Source organism: Gracilinanus agilis, chromosome 1 (assembly GCF_016433145.1).
Source record: "Gracilinanus agilis isolate LMUSP501 chromosome 1, AgileGrace, whole genome shotgun sequence".
Taxonomy (NCBI): domain Eukaryota; kingdom Metazoa; phylum Chordata; class Mammalia; order Didelphimorphia; family Didelphidae; genus Gracilinanus; species Gracilinanus agilis.
Window position 1 is genome coordinate 774741548 of NC_058130.1, and position 22738 is coordinate 774764285.

At 45.8% G+C, this 22738-nt stretch overlaps 1 protein-coding gene across 1 annotated transcript in view; it reads right to left on the minus strand.

The window, feature by feature from the left end:
• TTC28 (tetratricopeptide repeat domain 28) overlaps window positions 1-22738 on the minus strand; it is a 664121-nt gene that overhangs the window by 288490 nt on the left and 352893 nt on the right. The window contains exons 4-5 of the mRNA XM_044685476.1: window positions 12486-12758; window positions 11168-11298 (exon numbers count right to left, since the gene is read on the minus strand). Of these exons, the coding sequence (XP_044541411.1) occupies window positions 11168-11298; window positions 12486-12758 (404 nt within the window). The remainder of the gene's footprint in view (window positions 1-11167; window positions 11299-12485; window positions 12759-22738) is intronic.

The following is a 22738-nucleotide window of genomic DNA, read 5'->3' on the forward strand; positions in this document are numbered from 1 at the left end:
AAAAGAATTCGCCAAGCTAAAATATGTTTTTAGATATACAGGCAAAGGGCACGAGGGCCCAAATCCTTGTGTTGTCTCGAAGATCGGACGCGGGCTAAAGCTCTCTCTGCATTAGCGGTTTAATTCCTAAATGATGGACTGCCAAACTATCGGAACAATTTATTTCTTACCTCCTTGTGGAAGGGAAACTCTGACTCAGGTAGTGGTGCTCAAAGCTAGGGGATATTTGGCCCCAAATGCTACAATAAAGAAGCGAGCAGGAGCACCTGGGACACCCGGAGAGAAGTTCTTTCATCAACTCCAGACAAGATCACTCAAGATCACTCTGCAGTCGGGACCTCAGTCCAGGTCAGCCACAGCCTGATTACTGCAGTCTGTCTACGCTGCAAAGCCAGAGCCTGGCGGCAACCAGTCACTAAATGCGAGTTACACCAAGTCATTCCAAAAGAAAAACCAGGACAACTTGGAAGCCCCTTTTCTAGGTCCAAAAGCTGAGTGTCATTTGGGCTCCCAGATTGGTGCCGTGGAGAAAAGAGCAGGCCTGGGAGGGAGCTGGGGTCAGCTGCCAGCTCTGTTGTGGACCAAGATTCTGTCACCTGGGTTTTCTGCAAGTTCTAAGCTTGCCCCTGCCCCTTGGAAACTCAAGTGCCAGAAAAACAGAGAGAGATGGAGCTAAGAAAGAGACGCCATCTGCTTGTCTGGGGTTAGAAATACATCCGTACAATGGAGGTACCAAGAGAAGCCAATTTGTACAACAGCAAATCTATAGCACCATAAAAAAGATTCATCTCTTTAACAAGTCAGACGTGATGGGAGGGGGAAGAATGAGCCTTGGGCCTGGTCTAGTCCTGGTTCTGCCAGTAACTCCTCTAGGACAAATGCCTTCCACCTTGTGAGCCTCAGTTCTTCATCTGGTCAGTGAAAGGGCTGCCCTAGAGAACCTGTCCCTCCCTCCACCACTAATATTGGATGACTGGGCTGACGCCCACCCTCTAACGAGCCCGAGGAAGAAGCAGACAACTACCAGGTCTAGAGTTGAGCATCTTAAGGTAACAATGTTTTATGGGCTAACCTGGGAACCCAAACACTATTTAGAAGATGGTTTCGATGAGGAAATTTTGTCCTGAATTTCAAACCAATGACTAACAAGCAAGCACAACAACCTTTTGGAACACAATCTATTTGTAATTTGGCCTAGCAGTCAGTTGACTGTCATGAAACAGTATCGAATCAGGAAAGACTTCCTCAAGGAGGTGGATAGGGAACTGAATTCATGTTTTGTTTTGTTTTTCCTTTAAGCCTTTACCTTCTCTCTTAGAAGCAATACTAAGTGTCAGTTCCAAGGCAGAAGTGCAGTAAGGGCTAGCTAGCACTTAGGGTTAAATGACCTGCCCCAGGTCACAAGCTAGGAAACATCTGGGTCTGATCTGAGCCCAAGACCTCCCATCTCCAGGCCTGGCTCTTTATCCACGGAGCCACCTAGTTGCCCTGAATTGATTTGAAAAACTAAATTTGTATTGATATCTTTTGTTTTTATATCACAGACATTTCCCAGTGGAAATCCCTCCTTCCTTCCTCCTCCCTCCTTCTTCTCAGAAAACCGTTCGACTTAGATTGTAAGAATGGGAAGGAAAAAGAAAGAATCATCCTGTGCATGGTGATGATAGGAAAAATGCATTTCCAGGAGATGAGAAACATTTGTTAGGTCATACCACGAGAGCACACTGCCTTCACATCCACAGAAAACAATCCACCCCTCATTACCTGGGAATCAGCAGAGGAGCATGGGGATGGCTATGAATTACTGAGAATAAGGAGCCAATTAAGGCTGCTGTCCAAAGGAGAGACTGAGAGTTTGGAGGATCTCTCCCATTTATGACCTTGGCAATTCACTGGTTAAATGACTTTTCTGAACAGTTTGCTCAGCTGTAAAAAAAGAGAATAACATCTGAGCTACTTACCTTGTGACTGCCAAGAGGATCAAATAAGATAATGTAGGGGAAAGTGCTCTTGGTAACCATAAAGCCCCTATCGTATAGATTTCAGCTGCCACTTAAATGGCAGCTCAGTCCTGTCTGCCCTTAGACTCTCTCCAATGACATTTAGAAAGCTGGTTAGTCTGGGGCAGAAGCACCCATGGAAAAGCCCTCCCCAACTCCCTATGTATTTTACTTCATTGAAAACCAAGATGTCTGGCACGTAACTTAAATTCCTCATTTTTGCCTCAAAGAAAAGAATTATTAAAGAGTTTGTGAAGGAGCCATTAATTAAAGAATACTCCCGGACAGGCAGTTGTTCACTCACTAAGCATCTCCTTGCAGAATATCCAATAGTGAGTTTATGGCTCCAAAGCCAACAAGAAGGAGTGAGAAGTTTGAGCCCCATTCCCGACTCACAGGTACAGAAGTCTTCCTTTAAAAACTTTTTCATCTCATTTTATTTTTATTCTAAACTTAACAAAACACCAAATAAATGAACATTTCCATCTACACTGTAGAACAGGAAAGGCATGTATATGACAGTGAATTTCTATTATATAGAGTTTGCTTTTCTTTTCAGTCATTTAACAAATTCAACATGAAACTTTCAGTTCTCCTACTTCTCTGTAATTTTGTTCTATTCTCTTCTCTTTTTTTTTTTCTGGGAGGGAGACATCCCTTACTCCCCTCTCCCTTCTACATACTTCCATTGGGAAAAAAAGAAAAAAGGAAAAAAACCCATAACAAATAGGTATTGTTTTAAAAAATCCTCAGATTGGTCATGTTAAAATAATGTACAATGTCTCATTCTGCATTTTGAGTCCAGCTAGGAGGCACAGTGACTAGATAGCAAGATTTAGTCGGGAAGCTCTGAGTTCAAATTCTAATTTAGACACTCATTTAACTATTATGACTGAAGCTCTTTATGTTTTAGTTTCCTTATCTATAAAACAGAAATAAAGAACAGCAGCTGCCTCACAGGGGTGTTGCAAAGCTCAAGGGAGTTAACATTTAGGACACGTGTAAACAAAACTGTTCTATAGATACCAGTTATTACTATTGGGGGTAAAACATCAGAGAGGCTTTCATTTCCATTTCTCTAATTATTAGTAATTTAGAGCATTTTTCATATGGTTATTAATAACTTGGATTTCTTCTTTTGAAAACTGCCTGTGCATGTTCTTTGGCCATGTATCTACTGAGGGATCATTCTTGCTCGGACAAATTCCAACCAGTTTCTTACATATCCCTGAGATCAGAGAAGCATGTTGCAAAAATTTTTCCTCCATCTAACCATCTCCTTTCTAATTTTAACTGCTCCAGCGTTTTTGTGTGCAAAAAATGTTTCCATTTTATAGAATCAGACTGTCTACTTTATCTTCTATGATCTAGCTTTCTAGTCCGTTTAGTAATGATTCCTCCAGACATAGTTGTGAGAGACATTTTTTTTCCTCCTGCTTCTCTACTTTGTTTGACATGGCCTACCGGTATCTCTCCTTCCTTGAAAATGAGTAAAATCAAACTGGGCCAGCTTCTCTGGTTTAGGCCAGAGTGTGGCTCACCATAGGAGCCTCAGAAGGAAGGCCACATTGCCTTGTTCCTTCTCTTTCCAATCCAGGTCTTTCTTGACAGACCTAAAAGGGAAACTGTGAGACTTTCATTTCCTCAGGATACAGTTGGAGTTGCTCTTTCTGGGCCTCCTTTGAGTCCCCCTCAAGTTCTGTCTTCTGCCAAGAGCCTTTCCTGGTCTTCCTTCACCTGAGCGCTTCCTCCTGGAGGTCATCTCCAGATGGCCAGGTTTTTGGCCCGTTGGTCCAGTTGTCTCTACAAAAGTGCTCTACAAATCACACAGGGGCGCACGCGGGCGCGCGCGCACACACACACACACACACACACACACACGTGTTCCAGAAGTGTTACGCTATTTGAAGCTGTTCTGGGACATCTAGAGACCTATATAGATCTTGCTGTTTGTGCTCCATCTCTGCCTCTTACCATGCCTGCAGTCCTCTCTCCCAACCAGGAGCTGCCTCTCCCCAGTGAATTCTCTTGTATTCATTCTCTCTCTTTCTGTGTCTCTCCTCTATGGGAGTCCCATTGTTTCCCCAAACAGAAGGCAAGATCCCAGAGGGCAGGAGTGCTTTCCTTTCTTCTTCCTTTTCCTTTGTGTCCCCAGCATCTAGCCAGTGGCTGGACACATACTAAACATGTCACTAGTGCTTTTCAAAGCTAATACAGTGGGAAGGCTCTTGAACAGAGAAGTCAGAGAACTTGGGCCCCTGCCCCAGTTCTCACACTCTGCACTGTCTGTAGACATCTCTGGTTTTCTGGCCGGGTCCTTCTCTTTCCAAGAGGCCCCACTCTTTGCACCTGCCTGTCGTCCCCTTACTCCTAACCTTCCTCCCCTAATTAGTCAGCAACAGTCAACAAGCGGTCATCAGGCTCTTAGCAAGTGCCAGGCACGGTGATGGGCTCTGAGGAAACAGATGTTGGCCCTGAGGAGTGTCCAGTCCAATGTGGAGACAACGTGCCAATAACTCTACATATACAAGACAAATGCTGGGTAAAAGGGACACTCCAGAAGGCTTCTTGCAGAATCAGCCGGTCTTGACTAAGACTTGAGGGAAGCCAAGAAAAGAGGCAAGGAGGCAGGAAGGAGGCCAGCCCAGGCAGCCAGGAGGATGGACCTCTGCTTTAAAGGGTATTTGGAGGAGAGTGAGAAGACTGGAAAAGTAGGAAGGGGTCAGGTTAGGAAAAGCTGGAAAGCTAAATTGAGTAGTTTATATTTGACCTTGTAGGAAGTAAGGAACCACTGGAGTTCCCTGAGGGTCGCTTCCATCTTCTATGTGGAAGTTTCCCAGCTAGAAACTTCTAGTTTGCTGGTGGACCCCCTCTTCCTCATATGGCCTGAGGCCCAGTCACCAAGGCCATCCTTCCTTCCATCTCTTCCTTCCCCCTTTCCACACACTTTGGAGACACCAGTTCTAGTCCCAGTGTGAGGGGGCTGATGGGCCACCCTGGTTTGAAAGGATCAGCCCTGGTGAGGGACTCACTGGCCAGCCCTATTGTCCTCCTCTTTGGCCCCTGCCTTCTGTTCCCTTGGATATCGCTAGTCAAGCTGTGTCCTTGCCTTGCATTGAACTAAAAGGACTTCTTGTTCTCAGCCTGAGAGGTGATGTGGGTGAGTGCAGAGAGCATTGGTCTTGCCTCCCCTCCCCCAACCTCTAACTAGCTGGCTAGTGACGGTGTCCTTGGGTCAGTCATTTCACCCCTCTGCTCTCGGTTTTCTCAGGGTGACAATGAGAAGCCTGGGTTATGGGCCGTCCTTTCTTAGTGCAAAGAATTCCAGAATCTGTTTCCTTTCCATAACTAGGAATAGTGAGAATCTTTATTTGTATGGCCCTCACAGGGGCCTGGCAGGGCTTCAGGGAAGATAATGGCTACCAAATACTGGGTGGCCTTCACCCGCTAGCAAGACAACAGATCAGAACATATGCCCACGATGGCCTCTGGGGATTCATTTTCCCCTTCAGGGCAGCCCTGGAGGTTCACTTGAATTAGCTCTTCTGAACAGAAATGTTTCTGGATGAGGTTTCTGGGGAGGATGGCCTTGGTCTCGCCAGAGGCAGTGGGGGGCTGCATCACCATCTCCCCTCTGGGGGAGCCCCCTTCTGAGGGCAGCACGCCCCGCTTCTCTATCTCACAGACAGCAGGAGTCCTTCTGAAGAAGCTGCCATTTTATCAGCACGCAGAAAAGGTGCTTTTTTCTCTGCCACCAGCCCCCAAGGTGCCAGGGGCCTGATTTAGGACCCCCAGGAGCCAGGCATCAGCCCACTCGTGACGGATTTCTCCCGCTGAGTTCCAGTCCCGCCTGGTCTCAGGAAGTCGCTTACTTGACAATCCTATTTGTTTCACAGAAGCCTGTGACACACACATTGCTGGAAAGGTTGCCAAGCCTCGGGCTTCTGAACCCAATACTCCCCGGGAGGACCTGGTTCTCTGCTACAAAGGCACATTTTTACCTTTTAACCCAACCTCCTGTACTACTGGAAGTCAAACAATTACCTCATTACAGCGGCGCACACAAAACCTTTGGGTGGAATTCACATCAGTGCGACGGCAAACTCTATCATAATATACACGGTACAAAAACGTCTGCAGAAGAGGCCAAGAAAAACAGCATTGTGTTCAGAGGAAGCGCTGCGGTCAGGATGATGTCATCAGAAAGCGTCAGATTAATTTCCTGCGGTCACATCCTACAGGAAATCCAGAAGCTCAGCTTTCTCGAAAACCCAAGAAGTCGTTTTTGGTCAATAAGTGCTAATTAAGAAGCCAGATGGGTGATAAACGGGGGCCTGTGCTGATGAGGTCCCTTTCCTCATACATTCTCCATATAAAATTCCTTTATTAGAGATGTTGGACTTAATGGGATCAGAAATCACCCCTCCGATCTCATTCTAAGTTTCACCATTGGCAGGAGGGCGAGTTACAGGGACCGAAAGAAGCCTCCGGTGTCAGCCGTGCGCCCTGCAGCCCCCTGAGCCCCCCCACCCAGGATGGCTCGAGTCCCAGGTCCAAGTTCTTCTCCTTAATCAGCGGGCTGAGGGGGACAATTCGTTTCACCTTTGAGCCCGGCTTTCCTTCTCTATAAAACAGAGGAACAGCCCTTGCACCGCCTACCTTACAGGGTGGTGGCGAGTACCCGACAACAGGAGGAATACAGAGCACTTTGGGCCCACAAACCTCTAAACATGAGGAGCTATTAATTGTTCCTTCACTGGCTTGCCCAAAGTCACACATGGGACCCGTAACTACCAGGTCGTGAGTAATAATAGTGGGCCAGGGACGGCACCTTACAAATACCTCATTTGAGCTTCACTAACTCTGAGAGGCAGGTGCTATCATTATCCTTATTTTGCACCTGAGGAAACTGAGGCAAACAAGATGAAGTGACTTGCCCAGGGTCACACAGTCAGTGTGTGAGGCCAGATTTGATGCAAGTTTTCCTGACTCGAAGCCCAGCATTCTGTACACTGAATTATCTAGTTGCCCTGGCAATGATGGAATACTAAGAGGTTGGAGTCAAGTCAGGATTTGAATACAAATTCCCCAACCCCAAATCCAATGCTTCTTATGAGAAAATGAAATGGACACGAGGACAAGGAAAGGGTCCCCTTTCCACAATTTTAGTAATCATGTCTAATGGCAGCCAGGTAAGGATGCAGGAAGAGAGCTGGGCTAGGAGTCAAAAAGACGAGTCTTGATTAAGACGAGTCAAGATCGAATCCTACCTCACAGTTGTTTCATCTCTGCTGCCTCAGTTTCCTCATCTATAAAATGGGGAAAATAACATTCCCTTCTTTGGAGGGTTATCGTGAGGATCACAAAGAGGACAAACCTGAAGAAGCCCCTGGCAAACCCTGGCCCTGTTCTCTGCTTAGAGATAGGGTCTGTGGGGCGAGCACACCGGCCCATACCAAGGAGACTAGGACCCTTCAGAGGAAGCCCTGGGATGACTGTTAGCCCTTCACAGCCAGGGGCAAGATGGCCATCGCCAGCTCAAAGAAAGCTGACATGATGCTGGGTTTAAAACCAACAAGAATAAAATGGAAAGTCAGCCAGGAATAAAACGATTTGCAGAGAAAGAATCACCTTCTATCTTAAAGAGCTCAGCAGAAATACTTTCTGGAGCAAAACCATCATGGGGGGAGGGGGTTAAAGGTTAGGCTGATCAAGAGGTTTTCCAGCAGCAAGGATAGATGACTCACTCAGACAAGGAGGGATTCTCAGGGGTCCTCCAGGCCAATATGGTCATTGTGTGGGCTTAGGGACACTCTCCTCTCTCTTCTCCTCCCCCTCCCTCTCCTCTTTTCTTCCCTCCTCTCCCATCTCCTTCTCTCCCCCTTTTCTCTTTCCACTCCTCTGTTCCCCTCCCTTCTTTCCTCCCCTTCCTTCTTTCCTGTCCCCTCCCCTCTCTTCCTCCCTTTTCTCTTCTCTCCTCCCTTCCTGTTCCTCTCTTTTCTTTTTTCAACTTGCCACTACCTCCCTATATGATTCTTCCAGCCTCCCTTGTAACACATCTGTAGGGACATGTCAAACAAAGCAAAGCATGGCTGAGAGTCAGGCCTCAGTCTGCCCCCCTGGAGCTCTCTAAGGCTTTCCTAGAAGAACTGGGAATGCTGACACGTCCCTGTCCTGCACTGGAGTTCCCTGGCCATCTGGGGGCTCTAGTTCTATCATTGTGCATCACCTTCTACAAGTCTTCCCAAGTGCTTGTGCATGCTTCAGGTCTGTCGCTCACGACATTCTCGCACCAAAGTGTGTTCAGTTGCTCCCTTGTGATGGGCCCCTGCTTCCCTTCTATTTTTTGCCTCTTCCTCCAGACCTGCTTTTCTCAATATTTCTGTTCACTCTGAGACCTCCTGGAGGCCCTGGTACTAGTACTAGTGGTACTACTGCTACAGCAGGCTAGAGATAGTTTAATTACTGTTTTTTTAAGAATCATTTCCAATTTTCCACGACAGATGGATCCGTTCACAGCTCTACAAAAGCATGCTTGCATGCCCGTCTGCTACAGCCCCGCCAAGGTAGACAATTTTCATTTTTTTGTTGTTGTTTTTGCCCATTTTACCAATGAGGAAACTGTAAGGAAACATAACCTGCCCCAGCATTCCAAAGAGAGTAAACGGCAGAGCCGGGCCATAAACCCGGCCTTATCCTGAGCCCTCCTCTGTGTCAGGTGCAGAGAACGACAGGGTCCTGGGAGCACGGGGAAAGTGGACGAGGAAGGCCCCGGTGCCATGAGGACACTCTAGCGAGGAAGAGGAGCAGCCCGCTGGGGTCTGGGCTCTCGGCTCTGCTGCCCCTTCACTGTGTGACCAACACACAGCTTCTTTCCCTCCATGAGCCCCAAGCCCCTGAGGACACGGCTCGGCCCACAGCACGACCAGGCTAGGATTGTCTGCCCTCAACTTTCTCCTAGTGCTGACATGCATTGGGCTCAGGGGAAAACTAGATTTCTGGGTGGGTATAATGGCAATAATGGCAACTACGAATCCAAGTATCATAGCTCACATTTATACATCACCTAAAGAATTCCAATAAACCTGAAAGAGATGAAGGATCGGTAGTGTTATCCCCTTTGTACAGATATGGATACTGAGGCTTATGGAGGTAAAGTACTTGGCTATTGTTCACGAAGCCTAATGTGACCTAATAAGATCTATTAATAGACTAACAAGTGGAGAGACCGGGACTTGAACCTGAGACTTCTAGTACAATGCTTGCTTCCGTGTTGCCTCCCAGGCAAACTCTCCTACAGACTAAAGAGGAATCAGCAAGGCCTACATGGTTCAGACCATTCTCAAATTCCCACGCATAGATCAAGGCCTTACAACTTCAGGGGAAGGCCTGGAGGAGAGCAGTCAAGATGATTCAAGTTTTCATCAATAGAACCTCTGAGAAAAGATTGATTAGTGTTTTCAAAATGGAGAGAAAATGGCCCAAGACCTTGGATAATGGCAGCCAGCTATTCTCCATTTCCCCACCAGGAGAGAGAAGTAGGTTTAAACATGCCTACATTTAGAGGTGAGGAGCTTCCTGGATAGGAGTTTGCTGAATTTCCTTTGTGTCTTTAAAACAGGAATTAGCAATGCATTGGTCCAGGCTGGTCCAGGGGGAAGGGACTGGTCCAGATGACCTCCCAGTGTCCCTCTTGTCCTTAGAATTCACTGATTTGTTGAAAACATACAAAGGCAAATATTCACACACTCTAGATAACACTGACCATAACAAAATGCCCTACTGTGAAGATAAAAGAAAATCAATAATATTTGCCTTCTTTTTCTTTCTTTTTTAACAAATACCAATGTTAAATTGATACTTCCTTGCCATTGATCAGAGTGCAGCTCTTCCTACCGAATCCAGCAAAAATCTAGGGTTTGAAGTTTAATAATACATCAGCATTTCATTTATCTGCCATTTTCACAGAATCAGCTGCACATAAGGAAAAAATGGTGTTCAGCCGGGGAGGTTTACGCTTAAAACACGGTGACCTTTTCTTTCCTTTTAACCATTCGGGACGGATATCCCTCTTCAAAGTATCGCACATCCCTGTCCTCAGAAGTACAGTGTATTGAACATCATTTAACCTCTGCGTGGGGATTCAGGGTCACGTCACAAACATCAATCACGCATTGGCCTGTGCTAGGCCTGAGCAGTCATTTCCATGGCTAACGAGGGGGCCGATCGTGCTGCGGCTGGACTAAACGACCGCCATCCAGCGTGTTGGGCAGAAGACGTGTACGTTTTTGTGTACTTGTGGCTTTTGCCTGTTTTGCTCTCTCCTCTCTCACCCAGAAAACAGCTACCTGCTAATGCTGCCTCTGTGTTATCTTCTTCTCCCCGTCTCCTTTCTAACTGGCTCTTTCTAATCTGCTGCATTCTACCCAAAATGGTGAGCGGAGGCTCTGAGTGCGGGCCTCGGGGCCCTGCCTCTGGTGGCAGCGCATGAGCTTAGTGGCAGAGGCTCTGGGATGGCTCTTCTGGGTCCATAGCTGGGCTCAGAATAGCTGAGATGAACAAATAACTAAAGCATGTCTGTAAAGCATATGAATAATATAATGCCTCTTGATGAGGTTTGATGGCAAAGCCGTGAAAGGCAAGCATGTTTACAAATCATTTCTCCTGAAGCACGCCCTTGACTCCTGGGCTCCTTTCTATCACTCGCTGTCCCTACTCTTCTCCCACCACCAGCATTCCTTTCTCCTAGTGTCACAACAGCCGAGTGTGAGCCGTGACTATAATCCTCGTGCCACTGCTGTCATGCAGATGAAAATCGCATTACTGTCTCTCTTATGAACTTCCATAGTTCCCAGATGACACAGGCTTCACAGGCTTCCGTGCCCTGACAAAGAGCCCAAAGAAACAGCCCAAAGGCCCTGATGTGAAAAAGAAAGGCTCTCAGCTCGAGGAAGAGCTGGAAGACGACCTTCATTCTAAATTACAATGATGTTACACGTGGAGAGAAAATTAAGTTGGTGTGGTACAAATTTCAGAGAGAAAAACCGAGTCCAATTGAACTGAACACCCCAGACAGAAGAGACAGGCCATGTCTTGGAGTGTGGGAGGGGGAGCAGGGGCTGAAAGGTAGCCATGATTCCCAGTTCATGTGTAAATAGACTTCCTACCTCTCGATCTTTGAGCTTCATGGCCAGCACCAGCTGATGTCTGTGATTAGTGAGAGCCTCTCGATAATTTCCTTTGGAGAAGAATGCGGAGCCCAGATTCCCGTGAGCTCGGCATTCCCCCGTCTGGTCACCTAGGTGGCAAATAATGAAATGGAAAGGGGAAAAAAGGAAAGCTTTTGTGAGTCACAACAGAAGGGTTATCTCTTAAGGACACCCCAATTAGAGAATCACCGATTTTCTCCAGGAAACCTAAGCCTCTTGGAAGGATGATTTTTTTCCCTCACAACGACCCTCGCCAGAAAGGGCAGAGAACTCGGTCCCCAGACAACTGTTCAGCTGCTAAGCTCACCCCACAGCACAGAAGGAGGCGCTCAGGCATCCAGGAAATGAGAGGTTAAATACCTTGACATGAGCCAGATGCTCTGTGAGCCTTCTCGCTGCTCTGCCAATGACCCTTAATTCTGAGCAACTAAGCAGCTTGTAGGTTGAGGCCCTCGAATTCAAACCCGTTATAAAACATCCCTTTCTCTTTCGGTCCTGATTTAGTCCTAAGGCTCAACAAATACAGAATTCAGCAGGGGCCCATTGTAGAAACGCCGCTCAGGCCCGAGCCTTACATGTAGTGGGCACGTCACGCTTGTGGAATGGAAGGTCTTAAGTGGCAGCCATGGCAGCCCTGTGATGAGAGCTGGCTGGAGGTGGTTCACAGGGGAGCAAAGCCCTACAGACAGAGATGTGTGCAAATGCCCCCGACATGGAGCCCCACTGCCAGCATCCACTCTCAAGACTAGCACTTCTGTTATCTCGGGGCTGAGCAAACATTTATTCCTTATTAGATAGATCAGGACGCTGGCAAGAACGTCCTCTGAATATGCAAGAGATGCCCTTGCAAACAGGGCTCCGGAACAGAAATGTGGAGTTACATCAAGGATGCTTTAGGGCTAAAAAAGCGAGTGCCCATTTCTGCCCACCTGATTCCCAACTACCACCAGAGCTTTGGAATGCTCTAATTATCTAGACAGTGGGGGAAAGGAATGAGGATGGGGAACAAAGCCCCAGCCCTCCTAAACTTTTCACTTTTCACTGAAGGTTTTTAATTCTTGAACCTAAATCTCCGAGGAGACACGGGTCCTCGGTCACCTCCACCTTCTTAGGATCTCGGTGCCTGGATACATGGAAAAAGAGACCCGAGTCCCTCAGAGCGAGCTAAGAAGGCTTCTCAGCCTGGCACACAGTAGGTGCTCAATAAATGTTTGTTAATGAATCTCCCATCGGTTCTACAGAATCCCTTAAAGACATCAGGTGCTGGGGCCTCTACCTAAGGTCTTGGCTACGTCCAGATCCTGTTGCATATAGCCAGTGCTTTTCTCTGTGTTGCCCAGGGACCAGTAGGCACTGCTCAGGGCTGAGAAGACGGAGCCCCTTAGCTTCAGGCTGCAGGTGCCAATCTTCAGTGCAGCTTCTAAGACCACCACAGAGGCGCCATGATGGCCAGCCGTCAGCAGCTCCTGGCCGACCACAGACACCACCACAAAGGGGCTCTTGTCCAGCTTCATCTTCTGAAGCTGCTGATAGGTGGGCTCGAGGGACTCTGAAAAAGAAGAGAGAGAAAAGGATCAGAATCTGTAAGATGGCCACAAGGCCACCAAGTCCCCAAAGCCCACCTGCTTGGAAGGTGCTCCTCTGCAATACTGCAGAGACACACTATTAAGCACCTGCTGTGTGCCATACCCTCCTTCAAATACCAGGGACTCAAACCCCTCTCTATCTGCTGGAGGAGACAGCTAGTCCTGGGATAAGCAAACTCAAGGCAGTTAAAGGAGGGCAAGAGCACCCCACAGATGCAGAAAGTACTCCCCTAAGAGGGGGCCCATGAAGTGAAGGGAAGAAGGCTGGAGGGTCTAGGAGGTGTGGGGAGGGGGTAGCAGAGAGCCCAGGCAAAGACACAGATAAGGGAAAGATGGAGTTTGCTTTTACCCTAGAGCAGTGATGGGCAAACTTTTAAAGAGGGGCCACAGGAAAGAAAATGCTCCTCTGCCAGTCTGTTTCTAAGGCATCTCTTGAAGTTTCATTGTGCTGTATCCTACTCATTGTATTCATCAGATTAAGAATAATGTGGTGGGGCAGGATAGAACATTTCAGGGGGCTGCATCTGGCCCATAAGCCATAGTTTGCCCATCACTTCCCAAGAGGGTATAACCCAAAGAGGAAGGCCTCGAGCACACCTGATTTCAGACTGGGGCAGGTTTTATATTCTACAATTTTTACCCAAGAGGTACCAGGAATGGCATATTCCCACCTGGACCTGCACTGCCTAGACAGAAATATCAACAAAAGCACTTGAATGCTCATGACCTAAATCCAAACACTTCTCACTGGTTCCCAACATCCTCCTTCATCTAGAATTGCCCCCTATTGTGGATGGTTTTATTTCAACAAGTAACTCATACAAACACTCTCCTACAAGCCATGCTTAGCCTCCATATGTGCCTTCACAAACATATCCACATAATGCTTTATGTTTGCATGTGCATGTTTATGTATGTCTATAGAAATACTCCAAAGAGACTTCATATAAAGCAGTTTTCCGATGCGACATGTATGCGAAAGTGCTCTGAGAACTATAAAGTCATTATGCAGGTGTGAGTTGTTATTTTACGGTGAAAGCCTATTTTGAAGCATTTTCATATTTATGGAGGACCTGAGGTAGAGAGTATAAATATTATGTGACTTTCACAGATAGGCAAACTGAGGCTTAGACATGTACAGAGGCTTATCTCAGGGTTCCACACGCTAACCAATGGCTCGTTGGTAAGGCAAGAGAAGGAGGGAATGTGCATGAGCTGGAGGCACAGGCAGGAAAAAAGAATAGGAAATGGATCATGTGTAGACAGAAAAAATAAGGATCTGGCTACCTCCATATATATGGATAAAGATTTTGAGCAAACGAAGAGTAGCTTTTACAGAACAATTCTCAAACTCTTTCAGAAGGAAAAAGGTCAAGCAGCCCCCCGAGTTCTGTCTTGCACAACTGGACAACATGAATCATTTAGCAGAAACCAAGAGAGTCAAGAAGTCTGCACACAAGAGACATTTAATAATTGTACTCAGAAAGCATTTATTTAGCACTTCTGATGCACAAAGGCCTGTTCTGGCCCTCAAGGAGATACAAAGTCGAGGTAAGGAGACAAACTAAATACAATATCACAGGAGAAATCAATTTCTGAGATAGAAAACAAAGTCTATGTGAGGCCAGAGGGGATGAGAAAGCTTAGAGGCAGTGATCCTGGGGCAGCTTTTTCTCTCCTGAATGCAATATAAGCATGGAAGTCAGAAGAATGAAATTAGTACAAAAAATAGAATAAAGAACAGATGTACATTTTGATAAAAACTGACCACTGGATCACTGATTCTAAAATTCAGGCCACCACAGTTCAGTGCTATGAGAAGATTAGGAAAGACACAGGAAGGATGGATGCTGAGCCCTGCATTGGCATCAATAATTTGTGCCTTTACTGGACAAAAGGGGAACAGGTGGCCTCAGGAAGTCATTGGAGGTTTTTAAGCAAAGGTGGAATGATTACTTGTTTGACCTCTTACTTAGAGAGGATTTTTTTTCTCCTGGATATGGGGTGTCTCTGCTGGCCATTAAGGTCTCTTCCAACTGCGAAATCTACACATCTAGAACTAGCTGAGTAATTATGGGATATTGATATGGCATAATCATGCCCTATTTGAATTTCAGTATCCATAACTAAAAATGAGGGGGGCATTTTGGGTCACATGACCAAGAAGATGGAGGACTGGCTATTTTTCTGATCCTCACAACCTCTCAAAACCGCTCCAGAATTGGAATCATTAAGAAATAAAAGAATTTCAGCTGTTGCCAAATAGGACACCAAGAACCCTACTATGGCAACAATTTAATGAAGTTAACAGGAGAAAAAGCTAACCTCTAACCACGCACTCACTCAGTTCTCCCTCCTCTACTGCCCATCATGGTCCTGCAGCAGGGCTGCACAAGCTGACCCACTGGGTTGCAACAAGCTCAACTCTACTCCCATTTCTTCCTCTTAGTCTCAGAAAACCAAAAGGCAGAAGCTTGCTCAGGTCCCTATGCTATAACAAAACTCAACCAAACAGGTGGGGAACATAAGGAACTGAGGCAAGATTGTGGCAAAGGTCCTGGGCAACATGGCACTCCACCTAGGCTGGAGGGAAGAGTCCGGCACCCAGTTGGAGTCCATTCTGTCCCCCTAGCAGTCACTTGGGGCAGAGCCTGAGGCCTGTGAAATATTCATTCCCTAGTGTGGAAGGAGACTGAGAGGGCTTTGAGGGCCAGCCCCCAGGGAAACCACAATCAAAGAGGAAACAGTCAGAAAGTGAATGATAGGGGAAATATAAGAAGGAAAAAAAGACTAATTATTGAAGATCTCGCAAGAATGAAACTCAAGACTTGGAGCATAAGTAGATAAACCAATAGGGACTTGTTAATAACAAAAGGTAACATGGCCTCCAGATCAGTTAAGAGTCCAGATATCTATGAATAAATATTTCAAGACAAAGGAAAATGAATTAACACTTGATGAAGCAGATGATGCAGTAGATTCCCAAGAGAGCGTAGAACTATAGTAGGATGTTCCTGAATGGTTTCAAAGAGAAATAAGCATTGTGAGAAGAGAATGTATGGCCTGCACAGCAGAAATAATTGGCAGAATAACTTGAATCCATGATGGCAAAGAAACAAAAGAGAGGATAACTGATTTGGAAGGCGGATAGCAGAAGTGAAGGACAAACTGGGAAAAGAGAAGCTAAAAGCAATAATGTTCAAAGAAAACATGATCTCCTTACAGGCAAAATCTATTCTCAAAGATGGCATGCATAGAAACAACTTGCTCTCCAAAGAATACAAGTCAAAAAACTTATCATGCTACAAAAAATACTTTAATAAAACTGCCCAGAATTTCAGAACATAGAAAACAAACTGCCAACAGGAATAATCCACAGATTGCCTACAGAATGGGGTGTGGGGAGGGGGAGACCTATCCAAGACACATAGCAGTCACATTTACCAATTTCGATGATAAATGATACATTCTACAAGCAACCAGGAGAAAGACCTTCAAATACTGGAGAAAGGAAATTTGAATAAAGTGAACAAAGAGCCACAAGATTTTCTCAAATGTTATTTTCAGCTCTGATTTTTCTTTGTTCTATGTTGTAAGTTCCTTTCCAACTCTAACATTGTGTGATGAAGGTGAAGGTGTGATGAACGGGAACAGGGAACCTGGCTCTCAGACTGAAATCACTGCCAACTTCATTTACAACACTCACCACAATGCCCCATCCTTGGCTTCTCTGCAGTAGACTCAGATATAAAGAAAACACAATATTTGCAAATCTATATGTTTATGACAACTACATCATGTTTTTATGCCTATTCTTTTTCACAATTCCACTTTAAAGAATCATTTGGAAGGGATATAGATTAGAAATTATATGGGCAACAAATTGGGGGGGGGGAGTTTCTCCTTGAGAGTTGGTAAAGTAGCAATGAGCAATGGCAAGAACAACTGAGGCAGGTCCTGGCTCCATGCTGTCACCTAGCTGTCAGGCCCTCCTCTCATGGCCATCATCTCTCATCTCGGCCTTTTGATTTCCAGAGCTATAAAAGAAGATGAAATCAGAAAGGATGACAGAGTAGAAGGGATGCTGGATTTAAAGCCACAAGACCTGGGTTAAAATTCTGCTTCTGCCACTGTGTGACTTGGGGCAAGTCACATTAGCTCTCTGCACTCTGGCCTTCTGACTTGTCTAGCAAGAGGGAGCTGGAAAGAACATCTCCTCCCAAGAGAAAAAGACTGCACTTGAGTTCTGTAGCCCTTTCCTGTGACGAGGTGCATTTCTAAAATGGCTATTGGCATCTTTCTTAAAAAACGGCTTCATTTTCATTGTTCTATGGAAAGGCTGCAAAATGGCAACTGTCTTTAAAAAGGGCAACTGGACTGGGTTAAAATGTTATTTTTATAATTTATGACCTCAAGTTACATTTCTCAACTAAGTAGCTCTGGCCTGAATCAACATTGCTATGGCAACCTCAAACCCAACTGAAGCCTGAAGAATTTTTTCCCTCAATCATCTTACTAAAGAGCTACCCAAGAACATTCTGACCCTGTGAAGATGCCATCAAATACTTGAAGAGCATCATAGAGGAGAAGATGATATAACTAACAGGCCAAGGACAGGCAGAAGAGCAGAGGAATTTCCAAAACAGACAGAACAATATTATACCATAAGATTATATGCAGAAGCTAGATGGAGACCACTGGCCAATCTACCTCCAGTCAGGAGAATGGGTTGATTCTACTGGACTGAGTGACAGAATTTTGGCATCAGAAGCTGAATCTGAGGTCACTTCAAGGCCATTCACACTGAAGGGCCCAGGAGTCCAGTAGGCCAAAATAGGAGGTTCCTCAGAGGTCATCTAGTCCAACCTCTTCATCTGACTTTTTGAGGATGCTAAGGCCCAGGGAAGGAGGCTACTTGTCCCAAATAACATAATCAGTGAGGAGCAGAGCCAAGAATGACTCTAGTTCTTCGTTATCTTCCTACCACCTTGGGTTGCCTCTCTGGAAAAATATACCCTTATTCTGTCCCTCATCCATCTTTGAATGAAGACCTCCAGGAAGGGAGAGCCCACTCGCTCCTGAGGTAGGACACACTCTGGGCTACCCTCAGTGCTCAGCAAATTTATCCTTCACATCAGCCTACATTTGCTCCTGGTTCTGCTCTCACAGGCTAAGTAGAATGAATTCCTCTTCTACACGACGGACCTCCCAGTGTTAGGACACAGCTACCATGTTCCCCCGGGGCTTCTCATCTCCAGACCAAAGATCTCTGGTTCCTTCCTTGTATGGCATGGACTCAAGTTCCTTCCCATTCCTGACTGCCCTCTGCACATCCCCAGCTTGTCAATACCCAGAACTGACCCAGACAAAAAACAATGAGACTCTGACCCCCTTCTTACTGGAATCTGTGCCCTTCTCAATGCCGCCCAAGATCTCATTAGCATTCAAGGCTACTGTCCTATACTAATGACTCGTGCTGAGTTGCCATCCACCCAGATCTCCAGGTCTTTTGGAGACAACCCTCTCCAGGGCAGCAGGGCCAAACACATGAAAGGGGAGTGATTTGCCCGTGCTCACAAGGCCAGTCAGCAGCAGGGCTGAGAGGAGAATCTGGAGTCCAGTCTCTGGCCTCCAGTCTTTCAACTGAACCTCACTATTGCCTATATTTTTTTTTAGAGAAGACAAGGTCTAGATGCATTCAACATACTTAATTGTAAAGTTATTATTAAAAATTATAACATATATAATTTGTATATGCACACGTATATGTATATTTTTACATATAATTAAAATTGTAAAAACCAGAGGCTACAATGGCCATGAGAGGAATTGTCTGTTATCTAAAAATATATGTGAAATGGTGAGAGTCAGTCACATTTGCAAATTTCCCAGCACTACTCAGGAGAAACTGTGGCCACCTAGTATGGTAGAGAAAACAGGCACCAGGCCAGAAATGGATTTCTGGCTCTGACCCTCAGGAGCTTTGTGGTCCATTCAACTTCTTCCCCATTTGTAAAATAGACAACCCACCTAATAAAGCTATTGTGAGGAAAGAACTTTTAAAACTATAAAGCACTCACGTAAATGCAAACTATTATTGTTACAATAAAAAAATTCTGCAATTAGTAGGGGTCCAGGAGAGAATTGCCTCAAGGTACAAGTTGGCCTCTTAACAAGGAAATTCAATCTCCAGGCTTTAGGAGTCTGGAACGAGCACACATGGGCAGCTGAGGCTTTCTGCGCTTTTCTTCCTCAGGTTTGTGTAAAATAGGCCAGGTCAGCCTGACATTCTCCCTGATGCACCCAGGCCACCCCTCTGGGAGAGCTGCTCTTCCACACCAAGGTTTTCTCCCCAGGTTCCTTCAGCACTTGCCATTCCCTTCACCGTCCCCTGCCCTCAGGTCTGGGAGCCAAGGCCTCCATGCTCCCCTCTCCATTTAGTATCAGGAGGTCACCCACATCCCTCTCTGTTCAAACATTCGCTAGCTGGCGTGTTTATCAATTGACTGCTGGTGACTGACAGCTGATCAAGGCAGCGTGGGGCACTGCCTCTGAGCCAGACCAGAGCTGCTTCTAGTTCTGCTTTGTTCTGGCTGTGGGTCCAAGAAAGAATGGGAGGGAAAGGCATTTAGTAAGCAGTTACTATGTAGAAGCCACTGGGCTAAGAGCTGTGGATACGAGTGGTCTTAAAGGAATAGAACATGCCCTTAAAAAGCTTATTTTCATAGAAGACAATGCCTACGAGGGAGAGCTAACCAGAGAAGGCTTTTGAAAAGGGGAAGAGGGGGCACAGCAGTGTCAGCGGGGAAGTGAGATGGTCTGATGGGGGGGGGGCGATAAGTGGCTGTCTGGGGCCAACCAGTAAAGAGAGTAGCCACAGTGGGCTCCCTCACACACACCCAGGCACCAGGCAGCAGGGCCGGGAGATCCAAAGATGAGCCCTTGGACTCTGCCAGGGATCAGGACAGACGAGGATTCAGGAAGCTGGGGACAGAAGTCCAAGGCTCACGTGTGGTGTCGGGGTGTGAGGGGGGAAGATGGAGGAAGGTTTTGGGGGGCTTGACGAGTGGCTGGACCACTCCGTGAGACGGCAAGCTGAAGAACAATCTGCAATGACATTGTTAGAGTGCCTGTGTCAGAGCAGAGGAAGTGTGTCTTACCTAAATTTTGTATCTTTTCTACGCCCAGAATGGTGCTTTCCATAGAGCAGACACTGACTTGCATGTTTTCTATTCTTTCCTGTTTTTTTTAAACCCTTATCTTCCATTTGGAATCAATAGTCTGTATTGGTCCCAAGGCAGAAGAATGATAAAGTATAGGCAATTGGGGTTAAGTGACTTATCCAGGGTCACACAGCCAGGAAGTGTCTGAGGTCACATTTGAGCCCAGAACCTTCTATCTCTATGCCTGACTCTCAATCCACTGAGCCACTAAGCTGTCCTGTGACTGCGTGTTTTCTAATTGATTTATTAAAGCACTTCTTAATTATAAGCTACTGTGACAGACATAGTCTACTTAATCTTATACAAATATGATTAAATGAAATATTATGGGGCAGTAAATTTCAGAGGTGTGATATTTTTAATAAGGGATGAGTCAGAAAACTGATGTTGCATGTGGGATTCATGAGTTTGGGGTGGGGTTATATTATAATATTGGTAGTATAATATAATGTAACAATAAATATAAAATTAAAATAACAAAAATGGGCGTGTTAATGTGGGTAGGTGCAGAGTACACCTGCATTACTGTTACTTTCTCTGTTATCATCACCTTCCCCATCATTCTCATTACCGGCCCCACAGGAAAAGGCATCCTCACGACACAAAAGGTCTTCTTTCAAAGCAATCATTCAACTGGTATAAGAATAAAAAGAGGCAAGTACCAATATTATGATAGAAGGGAGATGGAGAGAGAGTCTATATGGTGAGACTCTCTTCTCCAGCTCTCCCCTCAGGGCCGAATATACACTGGGAGACTTCGAGGGGGTGTCACCCTGAAACTGGGTGACCTGGATGTTTGTGCCACCCCACAGGAGTTGGGGGCAAGGCTTCCCTATAAGATGAGGTATGTGGTACCCCAATCTGATTCTGAATGAGGATGGGGTTCACATAAGCCTCCCCCAAGGTCAGTCAACTTCACAGCGGGTGGTCTGGCTCCAAGATGGAGGCAGCAGACTAAGCTGTGGTTCCCCTCTCCCTTGTTGTCTCTCAGGCACTCCAGAATGCTATCTGACTAATGAATGTCCTTTATTATTTGCAATTCAGGGGTTGGGGAAAGGGGTGAAGGACAGAGGGATTTTGGGGTGCCCTCTTCTCTATTTCTATGGGAGTCTGTCACTTAGGTGGGAAACCCAATGGTTCCCACTTCTAAGCTTCTCCCCTCACCCCTTCTCCTTTTATTTCTATTTCTATTTCTCATTTCTATCCTTTTCTATAATTGTAAGTTATACTGGAAAGGGTCTCTCTGCAAGGTTGGGTAATGGGAGAAGGAGACTAAGAGATTGCTCTCAAAATGGAGTCCAAAGACTTATCTCACTCGATGGTCGAAGTCTTGCTGGGTGAGATGCGATGGAATCTTTGACCAGGGAATCAGGGTTTCAATGTCCAAAGAAAGATCCTCAGGAAGCCCTCAGGATTGGATCTGAGCTGGGATGTCCTCCTCCTCTCTCAGTCCTTCGCCCCCAAAGACCTCTCCTCTCCTTCTTCTTCTGAGCAACCTCCCAGAATTCTCTCTGGTCTCAACTGCCAGTAACTGTCACCAACTGTCAGCCACTCCTTCTCTGGCTCCTTTTGTCCTCTCCCCCTTGCACAAATCCCATCCTTACACTGGCAGAATTCCTGTATCATCATCTTCATTAACAAACAGTTCCTGAGGAGCTGGGATGTGCAGCCCACATGGATATGTATGGGAGAATTGGTAGAAATGAGAGGAAGAAACCTTGCTAGGGTCATTCCAAGAAAAAAAATTTAAAAAACCTTAGTTTCTCAGCTACAGATGCATAAAGTCAGCACTAGCCAAACATTGCCTTTTCCCTCAACTATTATTATTGGCTCCATTTCCAAAATCCAGAGATACACTGTGAGAGCCAGAGGGCTGCAGAAAAGCCACCCCAAGCACCAAACTGAGGAGAGCAACCTTTGGGACCAGATATTTCTAGTATGTCAATAAGGCAAGAAAGTGAAGAAGATGCCACAAAACAGGGGAAATCAGATGTTCAAAGTGAACAAAAAAGAGAAAGCAGGGTTACACTTGCCGCATTTCAGCTTTGTTTTTCTCATAGGCCACTTCCTTCTGGAGGAAACCTGATCCCTTCCACACACGGGATAAGTGGGATTCAGGCTCTGCGTGGTGAGCTCCAGGAAGGGAGATCCCACTAGCTTTTAAATGGCCTGTACCTGATTCTTGGCCCTATTGCTTCTTTAGGATGTAAGCAGTATTCTCCAATTAACTATAGTCATTTAATCAGTAACCCTTTATGAAATACAATTTTTATTGTGCTGTGATCCATAAATAATATGTTAAATATTTTTGTTTCCTGCATTTGTTTGTGAGGTTTTTAGAGCAGCTCAGTGGCACAGTGGATAGAGCACCAAGCCTGGAGTCATGGAGACTCATCTTTGTGAGTTCGAATCTGGCTTCAGACACTTCCTAACTGTATGACCTTGGGCAAGTCAACTTCACCCCATTGGCCTCAGTTTCCTCATCTATAAAATGAGCTGAAGGAAAAATGGCAAACTGCTCCAGTATCTTTGCCAAGAAAACCCCAAATGAGGTCATGAAGAGCCAGACTGGAATGAAATTAACAACACAATCAATTTTTATAAAGGTGCCATAAACAAATGAGAAATTTCTACACTCTTCCATTCAGAATTTTCAAAATTCTATCATATCTAACTTTAAAAAAAATTCTAAGGGGCGGCTGGGTAGTTCAGTGGATTGA